Genomic DNA, 26,196 nt, shown 5'->3' on the forward strand with positions numbered 1-26,196 from the left:
ACGATTTTCAGTCCATTTGTGTAAAAATTAAATGCAGTTTAATCTAGTCAGGAAAACATGTTTTTACCTTTTCCGAGTCTGGCCGCTCTGCCAAAGGTAATGTTGTATGGTATACATAATCACAAGGCAACTTGTATCCTTTAGTCTTCAGTATTTGAGAAGCCCGTGGCTCACGTTTTGTTCGCTTTTCCAATATCTCTTCCTGTATTCTCGGGCCTGCTTTACTTAGAATTGCCTTTGAAATAAGACCTCTGCTCAGATCTAGGGATTCATCTACAGAATTAACAATAACAGAAACCTGCAAAAAAGAAAACAACTCGGCTGTACTTGAAATGCTTACATTGGCAACTATTGTGCATATAACCATTAAGCAGTCTCCCCTTAGATTGCAATTATGGTACAGGAACCATCTTAAAGCTGGCGTTACAAATCCCGGATTACTTACTGGGAATGTTTATTACCCTGAGTCCATTTTTCCTCATCACAGTGCCCTATAATTGAGGGGTGCCAACCACAAGTCAAACCACTGCTACCCGGTGGTTAATTTTAAAATGTAATTTATTTAAACTAGCTCGTTTTACCTTGGGCGTATGGGGATAATCCTCCACACCACATATTTATTGCCTGTTACATGCCAACACTGATTTCAAAGTCTCACAACAGAAATTATAGAAATGGTGGGAGGGTTGAGGACTGGGAAGAGTAAAATAAGGACTCATGACTGTTACTGGTAAGTAATCTGAGCATTACTTCCCTTTACAAACTTCCTCGCCCCAGTCCTATGCAGATGAAGATTTAACAAGCTCTAGCTCTGCGCTCTTGTCAATTGCAGAGATATCCTGCCAATCTGATAAATAGGCAGAATGAAGCACTCACATGCACAATGGTCACCCTACTACACCTACTACATTCTGAGAAGCATGTGATGTAATGCGTGAAGTTGAGGGGAAGTCCTAAGTAGAAGCTCCACAAGATCCTAGTCATCGATATAACCTTCTCAGTAAGTGCCCCCCCAGTAAGTCACCCCCCAGTGCATCCCCCACCACCTGTCCCTCAGAAGGCAGAGGAACTCAAACCGTGGAGAACATTATAAGTTGCAATCTACTAGCTAGGAACAAGGCATAAAAGAAGCAGTGTTGCATAGAAATTTACTATGCAATTATGTAGGTTTGCTATTTAAATTGACACTTGTGTAGCAAAGCTATCTATTTAAATTACCCTGCTCCATGAAAGAACAGTTCATCCTGCATTCTTCTTTTGCCCTCGTCTGTCTCCACCCTATTTTCTCTGCAAGGTGAAAGGGGCTAATGGAGAGAGAGAGAGTGCAGCAGTAACCTCTCCTCCAATCTTATGTGGCAAAGGCCTGTGTGGGAGTGCTAGGTACGATTGTGTTTTCTTTTTCAAATAATTGTTAACTAGATATAATTGGGATGATCCTTTAAATAAGCTAACTACATCCTGTCTGGCAAACAACAGTACGTGTAAAGATGTTTTTTTTTTTTAACAGTCATGTAATTCTATTCCTAAAAATGTAAGTTCTTACATAATGCATAATTACAGTATTGCTACTGTAGCACTGTTTTGTCTCCAAGCTTTAAAGTAAAATTTAGGTTAGTGCATCTAAATCTCATAGTTTCAACTACATTTCATTTAATTGGGGAAGATGCATCACATTGACGAATGAACACTATTGAAAATGTACATGATCACACGGCCAGATGCTTTGGTGGTGAACCTAGGTCTGTGGCATGCTTGTTGCATACGTCTATGCAACTGGTGCTCAACCCATGAGCTGATCCCATACTCACTGACATTCTATCTCATCACCCTGTTGCTTTATACCAGCTACCCTATAAGTGAGATGGCCGAAAACTGCAATATTCAACCTACTTTTCTCAGTTCTCTGCCTGCAAGCCATCCACTCTGCTTATTCTCTTACTTTATTTCCTCTTACATAATGAATACACAAAACTAACTAGATCTTTACACAAAGTAGTCATCAATAGTTTCATCCAGCTTGTACATCTACAGATCTTTCGCAATACCATACACTGTAGTTAGCCTCCAGAGCTCGCTTTGTTCTATGATTATGATTGCATTATATATTTGCACCTGCATTAGAGTGCTGGCCAAACTGTTTCCAGAGGCTTTTTATCATATATATGTATTCATTTGTGTCCATTCATGCAGCTAACCTTTTACATTTTACAGACACTCATCCAGGGCTTGCAAATTCTACCAGCCCACTCAAGTAGATTTTATGAAGGGCGAGTACCATTTGCTGGGGATGTTTGAAACTTTTATTTAACATTTACTTTGTTTGCAGTAAATGTTAAATAAAAGTTTCACTGTGAATAGCTGGTCTTTGGGTTGGCAGCATTGTGCCAAACAAAGTGGGTTTGTGGTGAGGTGCACCATTTTACAGTAAGTCGATTTACATTTTTTGTCATACGTTGCCATCTATCAGGTGCATTTCTCTTAGGTCGAGTAGGTAAACGAAGTTACCCAATCTGCAGTCTAGCAGAATTTTAAAGAATTTGCCAGGCCTGACTCATCTCACTAATGTCTTACTTCAGCGGTAGACAAAAATGCTATATCGAGGCACATTTTACGTTTTAGATCCAAATAACATCTGTTGACATTAAAAATATTGGTACAACATTGTTAATCAATTGGGATGGTTTGCTAATCAAGAACATTTTAATTAGCAAACTCTGCTAATCAATTTTTTAAAACAAATTTATGCCTTGAGGAATAACAAAAAACACTTGTCCACTGGCACGAACACCAGTTATCCACAAGCACAGAACACACACCATTCCTTACTCGCCAAGAGTAAATTCCCACTCGCCATTGGAAAGTGGTCATCTCAAATTTGTGACCTGCTGTAAAACATATGCTTGAACAATCCTTGCACATATTTCCTGAAATAATAGAAGCATCTGTAATCCTTTAATGGCCAGCGATATGAAAACAAGTCCCATCCAGACAAATGCTCTTTTCTCTGCCAACACTTAGGCATTGCAGAGTGGAGATTACTGTACAGAGATGGAAATGTCACTTTAAACCTTGCGAAATGCCAGCAACCTTCACAGATTAAAGGAAGGAGGCAGTTAGACAACTAAGCCAGCGTCAGAGCCACACCAATTATGGCTCGTAACATAAAAGCAAAAACATTACCTATAAGATAATAAGGAATGAACAGCCTTACCCAAATGAATATGCAACAATTCCAGAGTTTACTGCAGAGATAAAGGATCCGATCTCACTGTTAATTCAAAGCCACCGTAAAACGAATAATGAGGAAATGAAGAAGGTTGCCCTTCTTCTGTGCCAGAGACTCCCACAAGAGATAGAGTGAAAATTCTCACCTCTCCATATGAGGACTACCCGACTGCACTCTATACCACATCATAGACAATCATAGATAACTATCTTGCAGCAGATGTTCTAATGTGCCTCACATATGGATACCATAGTGCCCGAAATTATGAAGTTATTCGTATTTATAAAGGCAACTAAAATTGAAGAGCGCATGCTTTTGGATAGAAGTTTGGGTATCATTGACAAAATGGCAGGTCAGGAATTCCGTTCTGTGGCCCATTATCGCCCTGCTTTGAATAATCAAATTGTAGTTTGGTAGGATATTAATTCCCTTTAGGGAGATTAAGTGGTGCTGGTGCAAGAAAATCAATATCTCTGCCCTCAAAACTTGTGGTTTCACAGTCTCGTATTAATGTTTCTCCCAAAAAAATAAAATGAAGCCACTCAAGTTAATAACAAGGCTAAAATTGTCTCATTGTGACCCTCAATATGGAGAATTTGTTATAAAAGGCTAAAACTTTAACTGGGAGATCAAAAGACCTTCACTGATTCAACAAAAAAATTGAAAACATCCCAGAATTAAAAACCTATCATGCATATTGCAGAGTGTCCTGGGATGTGAAGGTCAGGTTACGGCCAAAGTTCAGGCTGTTTTTTTTACAACTTACGGCTGTTCCGTCAGGCACTCCCCTATGTTCCTAAACAGGATCATGCTACAGTGGTAGGAGCACCAATTAATTCTAAGCTGGACTACTGTAACAGATACATCGACTTCAAAAGGAACAGAATGCAGCGGTTAGAGTGGTGTTTAGAGTAGGGACGGCAACACCTATATCAGGGCTGCGCCGATCACTCATTTTTCTGGCAGTGGAGGAACGGATCAAATTTAAGAAAAGGATGTATACATTTTTTTTAAACCAACTTTATTTTTGGTTCGAAGGCATAAACGTAAATACGACATAACACTTTCAATCAGTTATTGAATAAGTTCTGTATCTTTCTTGTGTTCGTACCATTCAGTTCGTTGAAATTTCCTATGCCTTCGAGGGTTTTAAAATGTTCCCCTCTCCCATTCTCACCAATCCCCCAACCCCACCCCCCTCCTCAGCTTTAACCACTACTTTGCAAAACAGAGTTCAACGGTTATAAGTTCTTTCCCGGACGGTTGAGACCCAGATTCTTTACGTCTGGTAGGCCTCAGATGACACGTGTGTTTTGGAGAAGGCAAAGTTTGAAGATTTGGCCTTTCTATCCCGCACCAGTTCATGGAAAGGGTTCCAGACAGACAGGCATTTTAGATATTTTCCAGTACTAAGTGCACATATCTTCTCCATGGCCATTACTCCCCAAACCTTGATCCACCACCATGCTGAAGTCGGGCCTGCTTCGATTTTCCAGTTTTGTGCAAGGGTCATTCTTGCTGCTGATAACAGGTGAGTGATGAGGGTAGCTGTCGCTCCTGACATTGCATTTTTTCCTTCTATGGGGACTCCTAAGAGAATTGTTTTTGGGGACATCAGCAATTCAACTCCAGAAATGTCTTTATGTGGCTTAATATTTCCTTCCAGTAAGCCACTGCTTTAGGACAAGTCCACCACATGTGGAATAGGTCTCCCCTTTCACCGCAGTTCCTCCAGCAGTTTGGCGAGTATGACTTTGTGATTTTATGAATGCGGTTCGGGACATATACCATCTAAGGCATAGTTTGTAAGCCGATTCCTTAATCGTAGTGCATTTGGAGGTGCTGTGTGCACATGTCCATATTTGGTTCCATTCCTCCTCCATTAGCGACTCTTGCATGTCTCTTTCCCAGTTCACTTTGTATAGGAGTCTGTTAGTCGATTGATCATTGGAGAGCAGTCTGTAGAGTCTGGTGACCCCCTTTGCTGTGTGGCCCTCCTGCAGGGTCAGTTCTAGGCCTGATGGTGTTCTTGTGCCTGCTCTTTTCACTGTTGGGTGGGTTATTCAGTGCCTTATTTGTGCATATCTATAGCGCTCGTGTTCTCCTATGTTGAATTTCTGCTGACAGTCTGTGAAGAGTAATGGAGAACCGTCATTGTACATGTCTCTCAAGCACAGGGTCTCGGCACCCGACCATCCCACCCAATATTCTCGTTGGAGACCCAGTGGGAAATCGGGGTTGTGCATCAACAGCGTGTATGGGCCCAATCCGCTCGGGATGCCTTTCTTTTTCTGAGCTTTGTCCCAGCTTTGCAGTGACCATTTCGCCGTTTCCAGAAGTGCATCCCCGCTCTCTCAGTTTTCTTCTTTCAGGCTCAACAGGGTTATTAGGGGAGTTGACGAGGCTGATTGTTCAATTCTACACCATCCTTTGTGATTCTCAGGTTTTGCCCATCTCAACATTGGCGCTAGCTGTGCTGCTAAGATATATCTGTACATTTCTGGAACTCCCAGGCCGCCCAGTAGCGGGGGGTCGCATTAGAAATCGTTTCTGAATCCTGGGTTTCTTACCTTGCCATATAAATTTAAATATCGTGTTTTGCAACTCTCAGATCTTAGCTGGCGGTACAGGCACCGGTATTGAACCTATTACATACAGAAGATGAGGGAGGATAGTCATTTTGACAGCTGTGATGCGGGCGAACCATGACAGCTCCTGAGATTCCCATCTGAGCATGTCTTCCTGTAACTGTTTCCACAGCAGAGTTATGTTTGCCTGATATAGCTTATGTGATTCGCTAGTAAGGTGGATCCCTAAGTATTCCAGTGTTTCCCCCACCCAGCTCATCGGGAATGTCCTCTCCAACGTCTCTGTCACTTCCCTCCTTGCCGTGATGTTCATAGCTTTTGATTTGGAGAAGTTTATGGAGAATCCCGAGACCTAGCAGGGCCATTGCTCTGGGCATCGTATTTTTCAGGTCTCCCATGAAGAGCATGATGTCGTCAGCGTACAGTGCTATTTTGTGGGTCTCCTGACCGATCGTCGCTCCTTTAACGCTAACATCTTGTCAGAACTGCATTGCGCATGGTTCCATTGCCATCTCGAAGATCAGGGAGGAGAGTGGACACCCCTGTCGCGTGCCCCTTCTAATCTTCACAAATTCCGTACTTTGTTTGTTGATCCTGAAACTTGTCGATGGATGTTGGTAATTGGCAAGGACCATCTTGGTGAATTCTGGGCCACAGCCGAAGCGCTCCAAGATCAGTTTCAGGGCAGCAACTGCAAACTTCTGTTGTGTTCGTCGCCCCGCGTCTATGATGTAAACTACACTCCTGAATTTATCCTGGGTGTGCCGGTCGGTGATGAACCCCGCTTGGTCGTTGTGTATTATGTTCGGGAGGATTTTCATCAGGCACGTAGCTAGGATTTTCTCATAGATTTTTGCGTCAGTGTTCAGAAATGCTATAGGACGATAGCTTGCACAATTGTGGGGATCTTTTCCTGGGTTCAAGGGCAGGATGGTTATAGACCTCTCCATATCGAGCATACCCTTCCCCTCTACTCAGTGTGGAACGTCTTGTAATAACCGTTGCCAAAGCCATCTGGGCCTGGTGTCTTATTTGCTGGTAGTGCTGAAATTACATCACTGACCTCTTGTGCCGAGAACAGGCTCCCAAGACTAGTTCTGTCTTGTTCCGCGATCTAGGGCAGCGGGAGCGTGCTGATGTAGGAGAGTTTCCGTCCCGGGTCAGGGTTCTTGCTACTTAGAAGTTCCTCATGAAAACCCTTCATTATTTCTTTTTGGTCGAGCTCCGCTGTGTGGGGTTTTTCCATGGACATCGTCCAGTTGTGCTATATAGTTATGAGCTTTCCGTTTTCACAATTTCGCAGCAAGGAATTTGCCTTGGCCCTATGGATATAATAGGATTGTTTTGTTTGTATCAGTGACTGGGCAATCTAGTCCGCCGTATGGTTCTCCAGTTGGGCTCCGATTTTGTGAAGCGCTCTTAGGGATTTTCTCGAACAATGGGCTTTGTGTTGGGCTTTGGCAGCTTTCACCTCCTTTTCCAGCTGGTTTGTCACCAATGCTCTTTCCCTGTAGTATGTCGCTGCCTGTGACATAAATTCTCCCCTGATCACCGCCTTTCCTGCATCCCATATTACCCCCCAGCCTGTTTCCCCATTGTCATTTTCTTTAAAGTAGTTGTTGATGGTAGCCTCCATATGAGCTCTTAGTGCTAAGTCCTTCAGGAGGATTTCATTTAACCTCCAAGGCGGTTTTGCCCTGCTCCCTTCTACCCCCAGTCTATACACCCACCAACACTGGGCATGATCTCAGTGACATTCCACTCCTATTTCTACCTCCGTTATTTGCGGGACTAATGTTGCGGATATAAGATCATGTCTATTCTAGAGTATTCAAGGTGGATGGCTGAATAGTGAGTGTACTCTCTGTTGTCCCCTTGGAAGAATTGCCAAGTTTCAATAACCCCTAATTCTCTGAAGAACCGACTCAGTGCCTGTCTATTTTTCTAGTCGGTTATTGTGGGGGGGTGTAAAGACTGGTAGTGGGTGTCTGTACTTCTGCTCTCTATATGGTAGAGGAGAGGCACAGAAGACCCCAGCCAAGATTCTCTATAAGGTAGCAATGGACGAGCAATCAAGTCCTAGCTTCTCAGGAGGTGATGCAGGCTGGTTCTTAAGCACAGTGTAGTCCCCAAACCTCCACAAGGGAATGTCCACAACCTGTATTACTGAAAACGGTCTTTATATAATTAATATTCAAAGATATGTACACGATCACAATAACGCACTTTGTACTCGGAAGTCAATAATGATAAATATATACAATTCTAAAGTGGTACCACTAATATTATCAAACTCATTAAAGTGCATCAACTGTACGGTTAAAATGTCACACAGATTAATAACGAGGAAACCAGCAATAGAGATAGGAAGGAACGCAAGATGGTTGAAACAATAGGCAGAATACTGATGTGATGCTGGAAATGCATCGGAGGGACAGGGCCTCCGTATCCTTGTCCTTTACTGCTTTTTATCGTGTGTTCTGTCGTGTTTTCCACGCAGGAGTTCAGAAGGGACTCCTGGCGGTGCAGCTCTCTCTTTTTGGTTTGGTGAACGGACCCGTGGGATACGCTTATGGCACCCATGGGTGGGGGTACAACCCTGTGCCCCTAGTGTATGTTTTTGGGCACCTGTGGGTGGCCCGCAGAGCAGGGTATGGGCTGGTGGCAGCTCCATGCTGAATTTGACAGGTGCGCGGAGTATCCTCCATTTTGGGATACCCCGGCCCTGCCATTGGGATCAGTTGATTCCTGATGGAAAACAAGATGGCCCCTGTGGCCTCTTGCTTTCTATTACCCATTACCTTGTTTTCCCAAAGTCCTGGGAAGCCCTGACTCTGTCCCTTCCCCCTGACTGGCTATTGGGTGGAAATGCCATATATGGTGTTGTTGTGAAGGCCGGCCAGACTAGCTGGAACCTTCCTGGTGATGTATGTTGTGGGTACCTCCTGTGGGTGGGACCTGGGTGAATAGAGTGTGTGACGAATATGCATTCTGTGTTGTGGGTGTCTAGTATCTGGTGGTTGACACAATGACTGAGACAGCCCTGCCCGAAACCGGTATGAATGCAGCTTGGAGTGTTGAATGGCTAGGTACTTGTCCCAATACACATAACTTGTTGTGAGTGTCTGGAGAGAAGTGAATAGCCTGAATACCTTGTGTGCCTGATTGGCTGCCTGCCTGCATGAATGCCCGTAGTCATGATTGGATGCTTGAGTGTGAACCAGCGGAATGAATGGGAGATCAATAGTATATCTGGGGACCTCTCACTGCTAGGAATCGTGTTCAGAAGCTGAAGTCCACTACGACGAGTAACTGGAGTAACTGACGCTTGACCTTGAAGCCCTGCTGGACGAGAAGAATTGCTGTTGCTCTTCTTCACAATCTGAAAGCTGCTGTGCCTCCAAGGACTGACCCAGAGAGGACCTGGTAAGGCGACCTCTTCCCGAGCTACGAGGGATCATCGTGCACAGCTGATCTTTGCCAACGCTCCCTGATAGACAGACCTTCGACCCGACACGGGGACTGCTGCGGAACACCAAGGAGAAGCACTCGGACTGTTGTCCGCCACTGTCGACGACCGCCGTCGCCGACCGGAGCCGCCATGCTCCTGTTTGCCTAAGAACTTCCATTGATCATCGGACGCTCTCGTCTGCATCGACACCCGCTTGTCTCCCGCTGGAGAAGGCCTGACCGTCGACGTGCCGAGCAGCATCCACTGGTGGGTTTCCCGCCACCTAAAGACCACAGAGACGCCGACGACTCGACGCCCTTGCTGGGCCACAGTTCTTCATCATCTCTTTGCGGTCCAGAACTATCATCACCGAGGTGCCCCGCACTCCTCTTCCTTGCAGGACGCCAACGCTCTGTCGTCGACGAGCACCGCTAGGAACGAAGCTGCCACTTCCCTGCCGTAGTTCACCCTGTTCACCGTCGGACGTTCGACGACCCGTGACTCCCGCCTTAAAGGGAGGGCACTCAAGAAGGGCCGTCGATTCCCCGACACAGAACGCCAAGTTCCCGACACCTCTCGACGATCCGTAGCTCCCGCTTGAAAGGGAGGCACTCAAGAAGGATTGGTCGGCGCATCATCGGAGGACTCTACTCCACCAGGTACAATGGGGGGGTAAAACCTTAATAGGAAGAAGTGAGACTATTGAACATATGGACTGGGCTTGTGCGATATATCTTTATTTTACAGGTTGCCCAGGTGGGGGGATCTCCACACAGAACTGTGTCTAGGGTACGGGGCCAGTATTCTGCCTACTGTTTCAACCATCTTGCGTTCCTTCCTATCTCTATTGCTGGTTTCCTCGTTATTAATCTGTGTGACATTTTAACCGTACAGTTGATGCACTTTAATGAGATTTGATAACATTGGTGGTACCACTTTAGAATTGTATATATTTATCATTATTGACTTCTGAGTACAAAGCGCGTTCTTGTGATCGTGTACATACCTTTGAATATTAATTATATAAAGACTGTGTTTTCAGTAATACAGTGTGTGGACATTCCTTTGTGGGGGTTCGGGGACTACACTGTACTTAAGAACCAGCCTGCATCACCTCCTGAGAAGCTAGGCCTTGATTGCTCGTCCATTGCTACCTTATAGAGAATCTTGGCTGGGGTCTTCTGTGCCTCTCCTCTACCATATAGAGAGCGGAAGTACAGACACCCCCTACCGGTCTTTACACTGGTGGCATCGGTGGGATGCTTATGGTTTTAAGACTCAGTGTATAACCGTGCCACTTACAAAATATCCGCACCTTATTAGATTAAGGTTTGGGTGTGTACAAAATAACTGCATTACAAGCAATGGAGTCTATTGCGAATGGTAAATTGACTCGGATGAGCTTAGAGGCTCTCCAGAGTGCTTGTGAAGCCAGGGAGTTAGACTTTGTTGATAAGTCTAGGGCTGAGCTGATAGCTGCCCTGGTGGACTAAAAGAACGATGGTGAAACTCTTGATGAGGGGGGAAATGCAACCAATGAGGACTCTGCCCCTGGGGTTTCTACTGAATCTGTTTCTGGGAATGCCGCCATTCCTGCTGCCTCTGTTCCGACCCCCAGCAATTCCTTGGAACTTGAGTTATTAAGGATGAAATTGGCCTTTGAATATCGCAAGTTGGAAATAGCTGCTGAGCTTAAGAAAGAGGAGCAGGCGCAACAAGTTGAACTCAAGAATAGGGATCTTGAACTCAAAGACAAGGACACTGAATGTCAGAGAATCCAGCTAGAGAAAGCTCGAGTGGAGACTTCAGCGAAACCCAGTGAGAGTGTCAGGTCCCCAGCAACTAAATTTATGAAGGATTTGGTTGGTGTGTTTTCGGAGGGTTCTGATATCCTCCAATGGATTGAAGCGTTTGAAATGGCTTGTGCAATTCATGATGTTGACAAAAGAGATTGGGCTAATTGTTTGCTAAGCAGAGTGCCTCAAACTGGATATGACTGTATTCTGAAGCTGAGTGTGGAAGAAAGGGGTCAGTATGAGTGTATAAAATCTGCTTTGATTGCCAGGTTTGGCAAGACGCCTACCCAATACCTTAAAAGGTTCAGGGATTTTAAGAAAAGAGAGAATGTGTCTTGGGTTGACTGGGTGAGTAATGCGCACATGAATATGATGGGGTGGATTGATGGTTACAAGGTGAAAACATTTGTTGAATTGTCCCACCTGTTGTTTTTTGAGCATTTTTCAGAAGCCTGTTCACCAGAGCTGCGTCAGTATGTTGCTGACCAGAACATTTTGGACCCCTTTAAGCTGGCTAGGTTGGCTGACAAGTGGGTCTCCCACCGGGTGTCCCCTAAGGACTCCAGTGGGAAGGACAAGGACAAAGAAAAGGGGGCCTCTCAGAAAGCTGAGGAGTCCCAAAAGTAGTCACAGTCGAATAAACCTAAACCCTCCTCTCCTAAAACCCCAAAATCTAGTGGGGATAAGTCATCTCTGGGTGGGAATAAGAGTAGTGTTCCCCCTGCTGCAAAGCAGGCTCCCGGTGGTTCCAGTACCGTACCCCGCACTCCCGGCACTTGTTGGGACTGTGGGGCTCTGGATCACTAAAGGGGTGACTTCAAGTGAAAGGAACAAGTTACTTACCTGTAACTGTTGTTCTCCAGCATAGGTCTGGCATGGATTCACATGCTCATGAATATTCCCCGTCGTCAGGCTGGGAATCCTCGGTAAAGAAAAATCAGTATCAGTTTCGTTTCTGATCTGTCTTTCGTAGTAGTAACCAATCACTGATCTCTGCGTCATACTGACCACAACCAATGACTGCCATCTCCCTAAGCCCCGCCTCTGGCAGCCATCTTCAGATTTGGTAGCACGTGAAGTGACAGTATGTCCAAGTGAAGAGCCGCAGAGGGGTAGGCGGGAGGGTTCGCATGTGAATCCATGTGAATCCATGCCAGACCCATGCTGGAGAACAACAGTTACAGGTAAGTAACTTGTTCCTTCTCCAGCATGGGGTCTGGCATGGATTCACATGCTCATGAATAAAAGAATACATAGCAGTACACACATTAACAACCACGGGAGGTGGCAAAGGCTCAACATTAAGCATTACATCCAAAACTCAACATTAAGCAATTCTTACCTCCTCACCAGGCTCACCTTAGGCGAACAGGTTGCACAGCACTGCTTGGCCGACCCTCGACTCCTCCCTGGAATCCCGATCGACGCAGTAGAATTTCGTGAAGGTGTGTGTCGACCTCCACGTAGCAGCCCTGCAGATGTCCAGCAAGGGCACACCAGATAGGAACGCCGTGGTAGCTGCGATCGCTCTGGTGGAATGGGCTCTCGGACGGCCAGGCAGCGGTCGGTTTGCCAACCGATGACAGTACATGATATAGCCAGAGAGCCATCTGGAAATGGAAGCCTTCGAGAGAGCCTTCCCCTGATTGACAGGTCCAAAGTTCACAAAAAGTTGTGACGTCTTCCGAAAACACTTCGTGCGGTCCACGTAGAACTTCAGCGCTCTAGCCACATCCAGCGAGTGCAAAGTCCTTTCAGCCTGCGACGAAGGCGACGGGAAGAAAACAGGCAACACCAAGGGTTCGTTGAGGTGGAAGTCCGACGGCACCTTAGGCATGAAGGAGGGGTGCGTCCTGAGCACTACCCTTGTGTCGTGAAAAGTCAAGTACGTGGGCAGAAAAGGGCCTGGATCTCTCGCACCCGTCGTGCGGAGGTGATGGCCACAAGCTGTTTTCCACGACAAGAACTTCAACGGAGCTGAGTGCAGAGGCTCGAACGGAGGTGCCATGAGCTTGGTCAGCACCACGTTGAGCTCCCACGCCGGGGCCGGGGCCTTCACCGGCGGGAACGATCTGAACAGTCCCTTCATGAATTCTTTCACCAGACGATGAGACCACAAAGACGTCCGTCCCGTGGTTCTGGTGTATCGGGAGATCGCAGCAAGATGAATCTTGATGGAAGCATGCGCCAGTCCAGCCTTGGCCAGCGTCAGCAGGTACGGCAGTACTTGAGGAGCGTAATTCGTAGAGGGTTAATCTTCTGTGCGTGGCACCAGGCAGAGAACCTCTTCCATTTGTGTCCGTAGCATTTAAGAGTTGAGGATGCCCTGGCCTTTGCAAGAACCTCTCTGCAGTCGGCCGGTATGTCGTAACCTCCAAACTCTAACGCTGCAGGAGCCAGGCCTGCAAGTTCAGCGACTTCGGGTCGTGATGGCAGGAGCCAGGCCTGCAAGTTCAGCGACTTCGGGTCGTGATGGAGGATGGCGCCTCCTTCTGGAGAGATGATCTGCGTCCACTGGCAGCTTGATTGACGGGGATGCTGACAAGTCCAGAAGGTCCGGGAACCATATCTGCCTCGGCCACGCAGGTGCGACGAGGATTATCCTGCACTGTGACCTCTTGAGCTGGTTGATGTGCCGGATCAGCAGCGGCAAAGGAGGGAACGCATATAGGAACAGGTCCTCCCAGGGGAACGAGAAAGCATCGCCCATGCTCCTCGGCTGGGGAAACCTGCTGGCGAACCTCCGGCACTTGGAGTTCGTCGCTGTCGCGAACAGATCGATCTGGGGTGTGCCCCACCGTCGGAAGAGCCGATCCACTTGATCCTGTCATAGTTCCCACTCGTGGCACGAGCGCAGCTCTCTGCTGAGCGAGTCGGCGATGGTGTTTTTTATCCCTGCCAGATGAAACGGCACCAGAAACATCCCTTGGGCGACGGCCCAATGCCACAGATCCTGAGCCTCCTTGGACAGGGCTGGGGATCTGGTACCGCCCTGCATCCTGATGTAGAACATGGTGGTGGTGTTGTCGGTGAAGATCCTCACCACCTTGACCTTGAGGGACGGAAGAAAGGACCTGAGGGCCCAAAACACTGCACGGAGTTCCAGGACGTTGATATGGAGGGACTTCTCCGTCGGTAGCCAAAGGCCCCTCGCGTGCAGATTTTCGGTGTGCGCTCCCCACCCTTCCAGGGAGGCATCCGTGGTCACTGTCTTCTGGTGGCCCGGGGTCTGGAAGTCCATGCCCGCCGTCAGATGCGCGCGGGTGCCCCACCACCGGATCGCTCGTCGGAAGCTCTCGTCGAGTGTGATCCTGTCCTCGAAGCTGCCCGTCATCTGGATCCAGCGAGCTTCCAGGAACTCCTGTAACGGGCGCATCCGAAGCCTGCACAGGCGGACGAGATAAATGCAAGAAGACATCATTCCGAGGAGGGACTTGATGGACCTCACCCTGGCTGCGTCCGCAACCAGCATCCGCTGTACCTTGCCCAAGATGGCCCTCGTTCTTTCCTCCGACGGAGAGGCCAGAAGCGCCACTGTGTCGAGCTTCGCTCCCAGAAACACTGCGTCTTGAGCGGGCACCAGGTGGGACTTGGAGTAGTTTATGGAGAATCCCAGGTCCGTGACTAGTTGGACGGTCCACGCCGTGTGCTCCGCGGCGAGCTCCTTCGTCTTTGCTTGGATGAGCCAGTCATCCAGGTAGGGGTAGACGTGGATCCCCTCCAGGCGTAGCCGCGCCGCCACCGGTGCGAGGCACTTGGTGAACACCCTGGGTGCCGACCTCAATAAGAAGGGAAGGGCTCTGAACTGGTAGTGACGCCCTTGGACCACGAATCTGAGAAACTTTCAGTGTCCCTTTAGGATGGGGATATGGAAGTAGGCATCCTCCAAATCCAACAACGACAGGAAATCGCCCTCCTCCAGCTGACCCAGGACGTGCTGGAGGGTGACCATCCGGAACTTCTGTGCCTTGATGAATTTGTTCAGTCGTCGTAGGTCCAGGATGGGACGCCATCCTCCGTCTTCATCACGAGGAAGTATCTTGAGTAAACTCCGGAGCCCCGAAGCCTCTTTGGGACGAGCTCAATGGCGCCTTTCTTGAGCATCGCCTTTACCTCCAAGAGAAGTTGAGGGACGTGATGTTCCTTCCTGGCCACGGGGGGGACGCGCGGGCACTTCTTTAGAAACTCGAGCGCGTGACCCTGGGCCAGGGCGTCCAGCACCCAACGGTCGGTGGAGATGGACTCCCACACGCTGACGAAGCTCGACAGCCGGCCTCCCACCGGGGTGCTTCGGTGGGGGCCCGACCCCACGGCCGGTTCAGTCCTGCTTCGACGAGGCTTTGCCGCCTTGTCCTCCTTGGCGACGACGGCGGGTCCGCCCGACTTGCCTCCTCCCCTGTAGGCTTCCTGTGACGACGAACGGGCCGCTTGACGATAGGTGGAAAATCCGCCGCCGGAACCTTTGGAGGCACCCTGCTTGCCTCCGATGCTCCGAAAGGGCGGCCGTCGTTGCTGGAGAACACCAAGAGCCCGGGCCGTCTCCGTCTTGATGGCTTGTAGGGAATCGTCCACTGTTTTTGCAAACAGGTTGCTCCCGTCGAACGGCATGTCCAAGACTCTGGTCTGCACGTCCTGACGGAAGTCAGTTGCGTTGAGCCATCCACGCCGTCTAAGGCACACGCCGTTGCCCAACTGGCGAAATCCAGTGTCAGCGATGTCCGTCGCTATCGTAATGGCGTGGTCCGACGCCACTTCTCCTTCCTGCAAGATCTCTAGGGCCTCCGCCCTCTTGTCATCTGGTAAGAAGTCCAGCAGGGGGGCGATTTTGTACCACAATTCCCTGTCGTAGCGGGCTACGATAGCCAAGGCGTTGGCAGCCTTAATCGTCATCGCTGCCGATGAGATGACTCTGCGTCCCATCGTGGCCAATTTCTTTCCCTCGCCGTCTGGCGGGGAGGTTGACGTAGAGGCCGAGGCCCCCCCCGCTTTCTTCCTGGCCGCCGCGGAGACGACCGAGTCCGGGACCCAGGACCCGGTACTTCTTCTCGTACCGATCCCTTCTCGCAGGCGTTGTGGATGGGTTCTTGAGGAGGGCGAGACCCTCATCCCAGATATCGTCCAGTAGAGGTACAGCGAGGACCGTCTTCCTCTTGGTCTCGCGCCGTTGATAAAGGAAACCTTCCTTCTTCTTCTCTTCCGGGCAGAGCTGGAAAAGCTTGGATGCCCTGGCGATCATGGCATGAAAAGATCCAATCTCGTCGGGGGGGAAGCCCGGGGAGGAGGTGACGACGGGACATCCTCGTCGTAAACCTCCTCGTCTGTGCCCGTCGCGGCCGTGTCAGTCCCCGTATCATCCCCACGGGTCGTGGACGGGGAGGAGGGCTGAGCAGGGCGCGATGGTTGAAAAGGAGGTGGAGGATGAATCCTTCTTCTCTTAGGAGGAGGGCTCCCAGAAGGGCCTGGCTCCGGGTCCCCCGTCGAGAGAGGTTCCTCCGTTGGTGGTAACGGCAATCTCGTCCTTATCTCCGAGCATAAGGACTGTATAGCCAACAAAATGGCCGCCGAGTTGTCTTGCGGCACTAGTTGTGGGGAGGCCGACGGGCGGTCAGGAGGCCCATCGGCACCCTCGACGTTCTCGTCGTCTCCTACGTCGGGGTCCCTCCCGACGGGCTGGTCTTCTTCCACGCCAACGCCGTGGCTTAAGACTTCGATCAGCTCCTCCTCAGAGGTTGAGGCCGAATCCGTGACGACCTCCTGCCCCCCTTTTTCTTCTCCGTCGTAGGTTTCACGGGGGTCCTGTCGATGGGCATGAAAGAGGACTCCCTCCGTGGTGGCAGGGAGACTCTGGGCCCCGAGGTCGCCACCACTGGTGTAGCCTCCACAGGCTGAGCCAGGGCCGTCGCGACTCTCTCAATAGAGGCCTTGGCTGGGTGGATTAAGGCTTTCACCACCTTAGGTGCGCTCACCGCCTTCTCCTTGGGGGGGAAGGTCACCGCCTCGCTCCCCCTCCGATGGGGCCTTCGAGCTCAACCGGGGTCTCTCCAGGAGCTTCGCCGGGTGCTCGGCCTTCCTCTTACCCGAGCCAGAGCGTTGGCTCGTGGTTGATGGCGCCGGGGAGGATGCGCCCTGCCTGGCGCCCGTAGAGCCCGACCGTTCGGCGCTCCCGGTGCCAGCGGACTCACGGTGCTTGGCCTTCTGTTGTACCCCCGTCGCCGGGGCGCCCTCAAAGGTCTTAGAAGACCGCTCGGACTTCTTCTTCTTCTTCTCGCCTGACGGGCTCTTCCCTTCCAGCCAGTTGGCGAGACGCAGATGGCGGTCCTTCATGGTCCGCTCCGACATATTGCCGCAAAACGCACAGTCCTTCTCCATGTGCGTCTTGTCCTCATGCAGGCAGTAGAGGCAAAGGGAGTGTTCATCCTCCTTAAAGACATTCTGAATTTGGCATCCAGGGCAGACCCTGAACAGCTTTCCGGGCGTCGAGCTTCCCTTCTCCTGGGCCATGATCGAGATGGGCCTGAGAAACCTCTGGAGTCCTCCAAAAGCGTGGCTCAACAATCTCTTCACCCTTGAGGGGCGTAGAAGAATCCGACACGGGTCCCCGTTGATCGGATAAAGAAACGGTGGAGCTTGAGGCTCTTTTGACCGAAAAAGAGAAAATTTTCCTAAGAAAAAGCGCGAAAAAAGCACTAAAGCTCGAGAGCAATAGCACGAGGATCCCAACACTTGAACGTGCGGTAAAAATCTGAAGATGGCTGCCAGAGGCGGGGCTTAGGGAGATGGCAGTCATTGGCTGTGGTCAGTATGACGCAGAGATCAGTGATTGGTTACTACTACGAAAGACAGATCAGAAACGAAACTGATACTGATTTTTCTTTACCGAGGATTCCCAGCCTGACGACGGGGAATATTCATGAGCATGTGAATCCATGCCAGACCCCATGCTGGAGAAAGGTAAGGCACTCGGAGTACAGGCTGTCAGCCTGACCTACCCTTACCCCATGTCTGAGGTGGAGGCCACTGTCCTCCCCTCCTCTACCGGAATCACTTTTGGTGCTCCCGTAGAGATTTCCTTAGTGTCCCTTGGGGCCTGGGACCAGTACGCAGAAGTACTGGCGACTATCCCACAGAACACCGTAGATTTTTGAGACGTGTCCTCCTGAATGGCCAGCCTTCTACTGGTTTGAGAGACACTGGGGCAAGCATGACAGTGGTGGACAGGACCCTGCTCAAGCCAGAGGACTATGTCGATGTTCCTCTGAGAACCATCAGGTTAGCTGGTGGGCCTCCCAAATTATCGCCTGTAGCCCGAGTCACACTCGTAATTGGAGACAAGACAGCAAAGCTTCCTGTCCTGGTTCAGGACATCGTCCCTGCTAACATTCTGTTAGGTAACTATCTAGTCGAGTTGGGATTGATCGCGGATGGTCTTCCCATGACTGCTGCGGCGGTCACTAGGTCACAGGTGACACCGGGTCTGGCTGTGAGTAGGTACCCAAGCCGAAGGCGCGGCCTAAGGCACGACGAAGGCAGAGCAAGAAGGCCACCTCTGTGGAGGGAGCCCCTTCTCTTCCTGCTGTTTCTACAGCACCCACTTGGATCCATGCTCCGGACGGGCTGGGTCCAGTGGTAAACCCCGTCTCAACTCCTGTGGGAGAAGAGCCAGAAGACTCTCCTGTGGGAGAGGCTCTCAACCCGGAGGATCATCCCGATCTTCAATGCTTGTCAGCTGAAGGGGCACCCTCCCGGGCAGACTTCTGTAAAGGACAAAGAGAGTGTCCCTCTCTCGAGGGTCTGAGGAAACAGGCCCTGTCCCAGGCACAAGGAGAAGTGCCTAGGACTTTCCGGATTTATTGGGAGGGTGAGCTCCTTGTTAGTGAGCCCACTAAGCCTGAACCTGGTGCCCTCAAGAGGTTAGTGGTACCCCAAGTTTACCGGCCCTTCCTACTGCAGTTGGCGCATGAGGTGCCCTTGGCTGGTCATCTTGGTACCAAGAAGACTAAGCAGAGGCTCTCTGCCCATTTCTACTGGCCTCGAATGGGAGTAGAAGTGGAGTCCAACTGCAGGACCTGCCCAACTTGTCAGTTGTCTGGCAAGACTGGAGGCAGTGTCATTGCCCCACTGCAGCCATTGCTAGTGGTTGGCACACCGTTTGAGAGGGTGGGCATCGACATTGTCGGTCCCCTTGACCCTCCCACGTCAGGTGGACATCGGTTTATCCTGGTTTTGGTAGATCATGCCACCAGGTACCGTGAGGCTATACCCCTTCGGACTGTTACGGCCAAGGTGGTTGCCTGGGCTCTCCTGGGCATTTTCACCCGTGTTGGATTCCCCAAGGAGGTGGTCTCTGACCGAGGATCCAACTTCATGTCTAGTTACATGAAAACCATGTGGAAAGAGTGCGGGGTAACCTACAAGTTCTCCACTTCTTACCACCCCCAGACCAATGGTCTGGTTGAGAGATTTAATAAAACTCTCAAGGGCATGCTAGGTGCTTTGGAAGAGTCCCTAAGGAGGAAATGGGATCTCCCCCTGCCATGCCTGCTGTTTGCTTACAGAGAGGTACCTCAAGAGGGTGTTGGTTTCAGCCCCTTTGAGTTACTCTTTGGACATCCCGTGAGGGGGCCCCTTGCCTTGATCAGAGAAGGTTTGGAAGCCACCCCTCCCGGCCCCGCCAAACAAGTGGGGGACTATGTGTTAGGCCTCAGACGGAGGATGACACAGATGATGGGTCAAGCAACGGCAAATCTCAAGGCCAGCCAGGAACTGAACAAATACTGGCACAACCTTAAAGCATCGCAAGTGGATTGGACTCCGGGACAGGAAGTCCTTGTGATGGAGCCTACCAAGCCTCGGGCATTGGCAGATAAATGGACTGGACCCTTCAGGATAATCTCCAAGGTATAATCCCCTCAGGTATCCATGTTAATAGGCTCAAGCCTTTCCACAGGCGAGCAGAAGTCTCATGTCTCTTGCTAGCTTCAGAGCAAGAAGAGGATGAGAGTGAGCCCCTTCCTGATTTGCTGCATAGCAACCCTCAGGATGGCTCAGTGGAGGGAGTGCAGCTCTCTCCAGATTTGACAACCGAGCAGCAGAGGGCCTGCAGGACTTTGCTCCAGCAGTATGCCTCTCTGTTTTCGCTGACGCCAGGCCTTACACCGTGGTGTAAGCACGAGATTGACACTGGTGACAGCGTGCCTGTCAAGAGCAAGAGCTACCGAATGTCAGATACGGTTAAGAACCACATCAAGGCTGAGGTCGCCAAGATGTTGGATCTGGGTGTTATTGAACCCACAACCAGTCCCTGGTCCAGTCCCGTGGTCCTTGTCCCCAAGGCAAGTTCCCAGGCAGGTACCAAGGATTGGAGGTTCTGTGTGGACTACCGAGGAGTCAATGCCGTCACCAAAACTGACGCGCACCCATTGCCCAGGGCTGATGAGCTCGTGGACACCATAGGTGCTGTCAAATTTGTGAGCACCTTTGACCTCACCTCAGGCTATTGGCAAATAGCTCTGACGGACCATGCCAAGGGAAAGACGGCGTTCTCAACACCAGAGGGACTCTACCAGTTTAGGGTCATGCCTTTTGGGTTGAAGAATGCCCCTGCCACCTTCCAGAGATTGGTCAATCATGCTCTCAGTAGGCTGGAAGCCTTTGTTTGGCTTATTTAGATGACATTGCCGTCTACAATTCCACTTGGGAAGAGCACTTGACACATCTGGGTAGAGTGTTGCAGGCCTTAAAAAGGGCTAACCTCACTATCAAGGCCACCAAGTGCCAGATAGCTCAGGGGAAAGTCACGTATCTTGGTCATGAGGTAGGAGGGTGTCAAATCCAACCTCTCCCCAGTAAGGTACAGGATGTACAGGACTGGGAGACTCCCACTACTCAAACCCAGGTGAGAGCCTTTTTGGGCCTCACCGGGTATTATCGCAATTTCATGGCGGACTATGGAACCATAGCTGCAGCACTGGCAGCTCTGATTTCCCCCAAGCAGCCTAGGAAGGTCAATTGGACTGAAGACTGTCAGAGGGCCTTTGATGGCTTGAAAGAAAGTCTGTGTCGAGCACCCGTGTTGTGTGCGCCTGACTACAGCCGACCCTTTATCGTCCAGACGGATGCCTGTGACACCGGAATTGGAGCTGTCTTGTCCCAGTTAGATGACAAAGGGAGAAAACATCCTATCATATTCATCAGTAGAAAACTCAAGGGTAGAGAATTTAGGTGGGCTACTGTTGAAAAGGAATGTTTTAGTATAGTTTGGAGCCTTAGGCGTTTTAGGCCCTACCTTACAGGGTCTACCTTCAAGGTCCAAACAGATCATTAGCCCCTGAAGTGGCTTATGCAGATGAAGGGTGAGAACCCGAAACTGCTAAGGTGGTCCATTAGCCTGCAAGGGCTAGACTTCAACATAGAGCACAGACCAGGGAAGAGTCACGATAATGTAGATGCCCTTTCCAGAAGGTATGTTGACCGTCTGGATGAGGGTGTCTATCCCGTGGGAGATTAGGCACCCTCCACCTCAGTCTGGGGGGGGGACTTTGATGCTGGAAATGCATCGGAGGGACAGGGCCTCCGTATCCTTGTCCTTTACTGCTTTTTATCGTGTGTTCTGTCGTGTTTTCCGCACAGGAGTTCAGATGGGACTCCTGGTGGTGCAGCTCTCTCTTTTGGGTTTGGTGAACGGACCCGTGGGATACCCTTATGGCACCCATGGGTGGGGGTACAACCCTGTGCCCCTAGTGTATGTTTTTGGGCACCTGTGGGTGGCCCGCAGAGCAGGGTATGGGTTGGTGGCAGCTCCATGCTGAATTTGACAGGTGCGCGGAGTATCCTCCATTTTGGGATACCCTGGCCCTGCCATTGGGATCAGTTGATTCCTGATGGAAAACAAGATGGCCCCGGTGGCCTCTTGCTTTCTATTACCCATTACCTTGTTTTCCCAAAGCCCTGGGAAGCCCTGACTCTGTCCCTTCCCCCTGACTGGCTGTTGGGTGGAAATGCCATATATGCTGTTGTTGTGAAGGCCGGCCAGACTAGCTGGAGCCTTCCCGGTGATGTATGTTGTGGGAAACCTCCTGTGGGTGGGACCTGGGTGAATAGTGTGTGTGACGAATATGTATTCTGTGTTGTAGGTGTCTAGTATCTGGTGGTTGACACAATGACTGAGACAACCCTGCCCGAAACCGGTATGAATGCAGCTTGGAGTGTTGAATGGCTCGGTACTTGTCCCAATACACATAACTTGTTGCGAGTGTCTGGAGAGAAGGGAATAGCCTGAATACCTCGTTTGCCTGATTGGCTGCCTGCCTGCATGAATGCCCGTAGTCGTGATTGGATGCTTGAGTGTGACCCAGCGGAATGAATGGGAGATCAACAGTATATCTGGGGACCTCTCACTGCTAGGAATCGTGTTCAGAAGCTGAAGTCCACTACGACGAGTAACTGGAGTAACCGACGCTTGACCTTGAAGCCCTGCTGGACAGGAAGAATTGCTGTTGCTCTTCTTCACAATCTGAAAGCTGCTGTGCCTCCAAGGACTGACCCAGAGAGGACCTGGTAAGGCGACCTCTTCCCAAGCTACGAGGGACCATCGTGCACAGCTGATCTTTGCCAACGCTCCCTGGTAGACAGACCTTCGACAGGCTGCCGACCCGATACGGGGACTGCTGCGGAACTCCAAGGAGAAGCACTCGGACTGTTGTCCGCCAATGTCGACGACCGCCGTCGCCGACTGGAGCCGCCGTGCTCCCATTTGCCTAAGAACTTCCATTGATCATTGGACGCTCTCGTCTGCATCGTCACCCGCTTGTCTCCTACTGGAGAAGGCCTGACCGTCAACGCGCCGAGGAGCATCCACCGGTGGGTTTCCCGCCACCTAAAGACCACAGAGACGCCGACGACTCTACGCCCTTGCTGGGCCACAGTTCTTCATCATCTCTTTGCGGTCCAGAACTATCGTCACCGAGATGCCCCGCACGCCTCTTCCTTGCAGGACGCCAACGCTCTGTCGTCGACGAGCACCGCTAGGAATGAAGCTGCCACTTCCCTGCCGTAGTTCACCCTGTTCACCGTCAGACGTTCGACGACCCGTGACTCCCGCCTTAAAGGGAGGGCACTCAAGAAGGGCCGTCGATTCCCCGACACCGAAGGCCAAGTTCCCCGACACCTCTCGACGATCCGTGGCTCCCGCCTGAAAGGGAGGCACTCAAGAAGGATCGGTCGGCGCATCGTCGGAGGACTCTACTCCACCAGGTACATTGGGGGGGGGGGGTAAAACAAACCTTAATAGGAAGAAGTGAGACTATTGAACATATGGACTGGGCTTGTGCGATATATCTTTATTTTACAGGTTGCCCAGGTGGGGGGATCTCCACACAGAACTGTGTCTAGGGTACGGGGCCAGTATTCTGCCTACTGTTTCAACCATCTTGCGTTCCTTCCTATCTCTATTGCTGGTTTCCTCGTTATTAATCTGTGTGACATTTTAACCGTACAGTTGATGCACTTTAATGAGATTTGATAACATTGGTGGTACCACTTTAGAATTGTATATATTTATCATTATTGACTTCTGAGTACAAAGTGCGTTATTGTGATCGTGTGCATACCTTTGAATAGTAATTATATGTGTTTTCAGTAATACAGTGTGTGGACATTCCTTTGTGGGGGTTCGGGGACTACACTGTACTTAAGAACCAGCCTGCATCACCTCCTGAGAAGTAAGGCCTTGATTGCTCGTCCATTGCTACCTTATAGAGAATCTTGGCTTGGGTCTTCTGTGCCTCTCCTCTACCATATAGTGAGCGGAAGTACAGACACCCCCTACCGGTCTTTACAACTGACCCCTACCACCAGGCACAGTTCTGTGTGGAGATCCCTCCACCTGGGCAACCTGTAAATAAAGATATATAGCACAAGCCCAGTCCATATAATGTTCGATAGTCTCACTTCTTTCCTATTAAGGTTTTACCCCCCCAATGTACCTGGTGGAGTAGAGTTCTCTGACGATGCGTCAACCGATCCTTCTTGAGTGCCCTCCCTTTAAGGCAGGAGTCACGGGTCGTAGAACGTCAACAGTGAACAGGGTGAACTATGGCAGGGAAGTGGCAGCTTCGTTCCTAGTGGTGCTCGTCGACGACAGAGCGTTGGCGTCCTGCAAGGAAGAGGCGCGCGGGGCACCTCAGTGACGATAGTTCTGGACCGCAAAGAGATGATGAAGAACTGTGGCCCAACAAGGGTGTCGAGTCGTCGGTGTCTCTGTGGTCTTTAGGTGGCGGGAAACCCACCGGTGGATGCTCCTCGGTGCGTTGACGGTCAGGCCTTCTCCAGCGGTGAGACAAGCGGGTGACGATGCAGACGAGAGCGCCCAATGATCAATGGAAGTTCTTAGGCAAACGGGAGCACGGCGGCTCCGATCGGCGACAGCGGTCGTCGACAGTGGCGGACAACAGTCGGAGTGCTTCTCCTTGGAGTTCCGCAGCAGTCCCCGTATCGGGTCGGCAGCCTGTCGAAGGTCTGTCTACCAGGGAGCGTTGGCAAAGATCAGCTGTGCACGATGGTCCCTCGTAGCTCGGGAAGAGGGCGCCTTACCAGGTCCTCTCTGGGTCAGTCCTTGGAGGCACAGCAGCTTTCAGATTGTGAAGGACAGCAACAGCAATTCTTCTCGTCCGGCAGGGCTTCAAGGTCAAGCGTCAGTTACTCGTCGTAGTGGACTTCAGCTTCTGAACACGATTCCTAGCAGTGAGAGGTCCCCGGATATACTGTTGATCTCCCATTCATTCCGCTGGGTCACACTCAAGCATCCAATCACGACTACGGGCATTCATGCAGGCGGCAGCCAATCAGGCACACAAGATATTCAGGCCATTCACTTCTCTCCAGACACTCACAACAAGTTGTGTGTATTGGCACAAGTACCGAGCCATTCAACACTCCAAGCTGCATTCATACCGGTTTCGGGCAGGGTTGTCTCAGTCATTGTGTCAACCACCAGATACTAGACACCCACAACACAGTATACATATTCGTCACACACTCTATTCGCCCAGGTCCCACCCACAGGAGGTACCCACAACATACATCACCGGGAAGGCACCAGCCAGTCTGGCTGGGCCTTCACAGCAACACCATATATGGCACTTCCACCCAACAGTCAGTCAGGGGGAAGGGACAGAGTCAGGGCTTCCCAGGACTTTGGGGAAAAAAAGGTAATGGGGAATAGAAAGCAAGAGGCCACAGGGGCCATCTTGTTTTCCATCAGGAATCAACGGATCCCAATGGCAGTACCGGGGTATCCCAAAATGGAGGATACTCCGTGCACTTGTCAATTTCAGCATGGAGCTGCCAGCAGCCCATACCCTGCTCTGTGGGCCACCCACAGGTGCCCAAAAGCATACACTAGGGGCACAGGGTTGTACCCCCACCCATGGGTGCCATAAATGTATCCCACGGTTCCGTTCACCAAACCAAAAGAGAGCTGCACCGCCAGGAGTCCCACATGAACTCCTGTGTGGAAAACACGACAGGACACACGATAAAAAACAGTAAAGGACAAGGATACGGAGGCCCTGTCCCTCCGATGCAGTTCCAGCATCACAGGAGGAGGGGTGTTTTATCCAACAATGGGTCCATGACACAGTTAGAATCCCCACCTATAATCAGTTGGCCCTCGGACCAGCTGCCCAGTTTGCCCAGTAGATCCGTTATGAACACATCTTGGCAACTATTAGGAGCGCAGATAGCCAAGATTGTGTACATTTTCCCCTTTATCAACCCCTTGAGCCCCAAGTACCGCCCCTCTTTGTCTCTACGGAGTTGTACTTTTTTTTAAATCTAGAGCCCTCCCAATTAGTATGGCTACCCCACTTTTCTTCCCACCACTTGAGGCAAATAATTGCTGTGGAAAGGCTCGATTGGCCATTCTCGTCTCGTCCTTAGGGAGGAGGTGCTTCTCCTGTAGGAGCCCTATCGCTGTCTGCATTGCTTTCAGCATGTCCAGAACCACCCAACGTTTTATTGGCGAGTTCAGGCCCTGTAAATTCCGGGATATTATCTTTGACTCAACCATTTCTGTGTAGAGGAAGTTGCGCTATTTTGGGCTGAGAGCGGGGCTCTCTGGTGTCTCCCTCACCTTTC

The 26,196-nt window shown here is 50.5% G+C and overlaps 1 protein-coding gene across 3 annotated transcripts in view; it reads right to left on the reverse strand.

The window, feature by feature from the left end:
• LOC138489062 (protein mono-ADP-ribosyltransferase PARP9-like) overlaps window positions 1–26,196 on the reverse strand; it is a 994,505-nt gene that overhangs the window by 691,118 nt on the left and 277,191 nt on the right. For all 3 annotated transcript variants that reach the window (XM_069616626.1, XM_069616625.1, XM_069616624.1), the window contains exon 3: window positions 68–298. In XM_069616626.1, coding sequence (XP_069472727.1) covers window positions 68–298 — 231 coding nt within the window. The remainder of the gene's footprint in view (window positions 1–67; window positions 299–26,196) is intronic.

Source organism: Ambystoma mexicanum, chromosome 9 (assembly GCF_040938575.1).
Source record: "Ambystoma mexicanum isolate Mex_15411 chromosome 9, UKY_AmexF1_1, whole genome shotgun sequence".
Classification (NCBI taxonomy): domain Eukaryota; kingdom Metazoa; phylum Chordata; class Amphibia; order Caudata; family Ambystomatidae; genus Ambystoma; species Ambystoma mexicanum.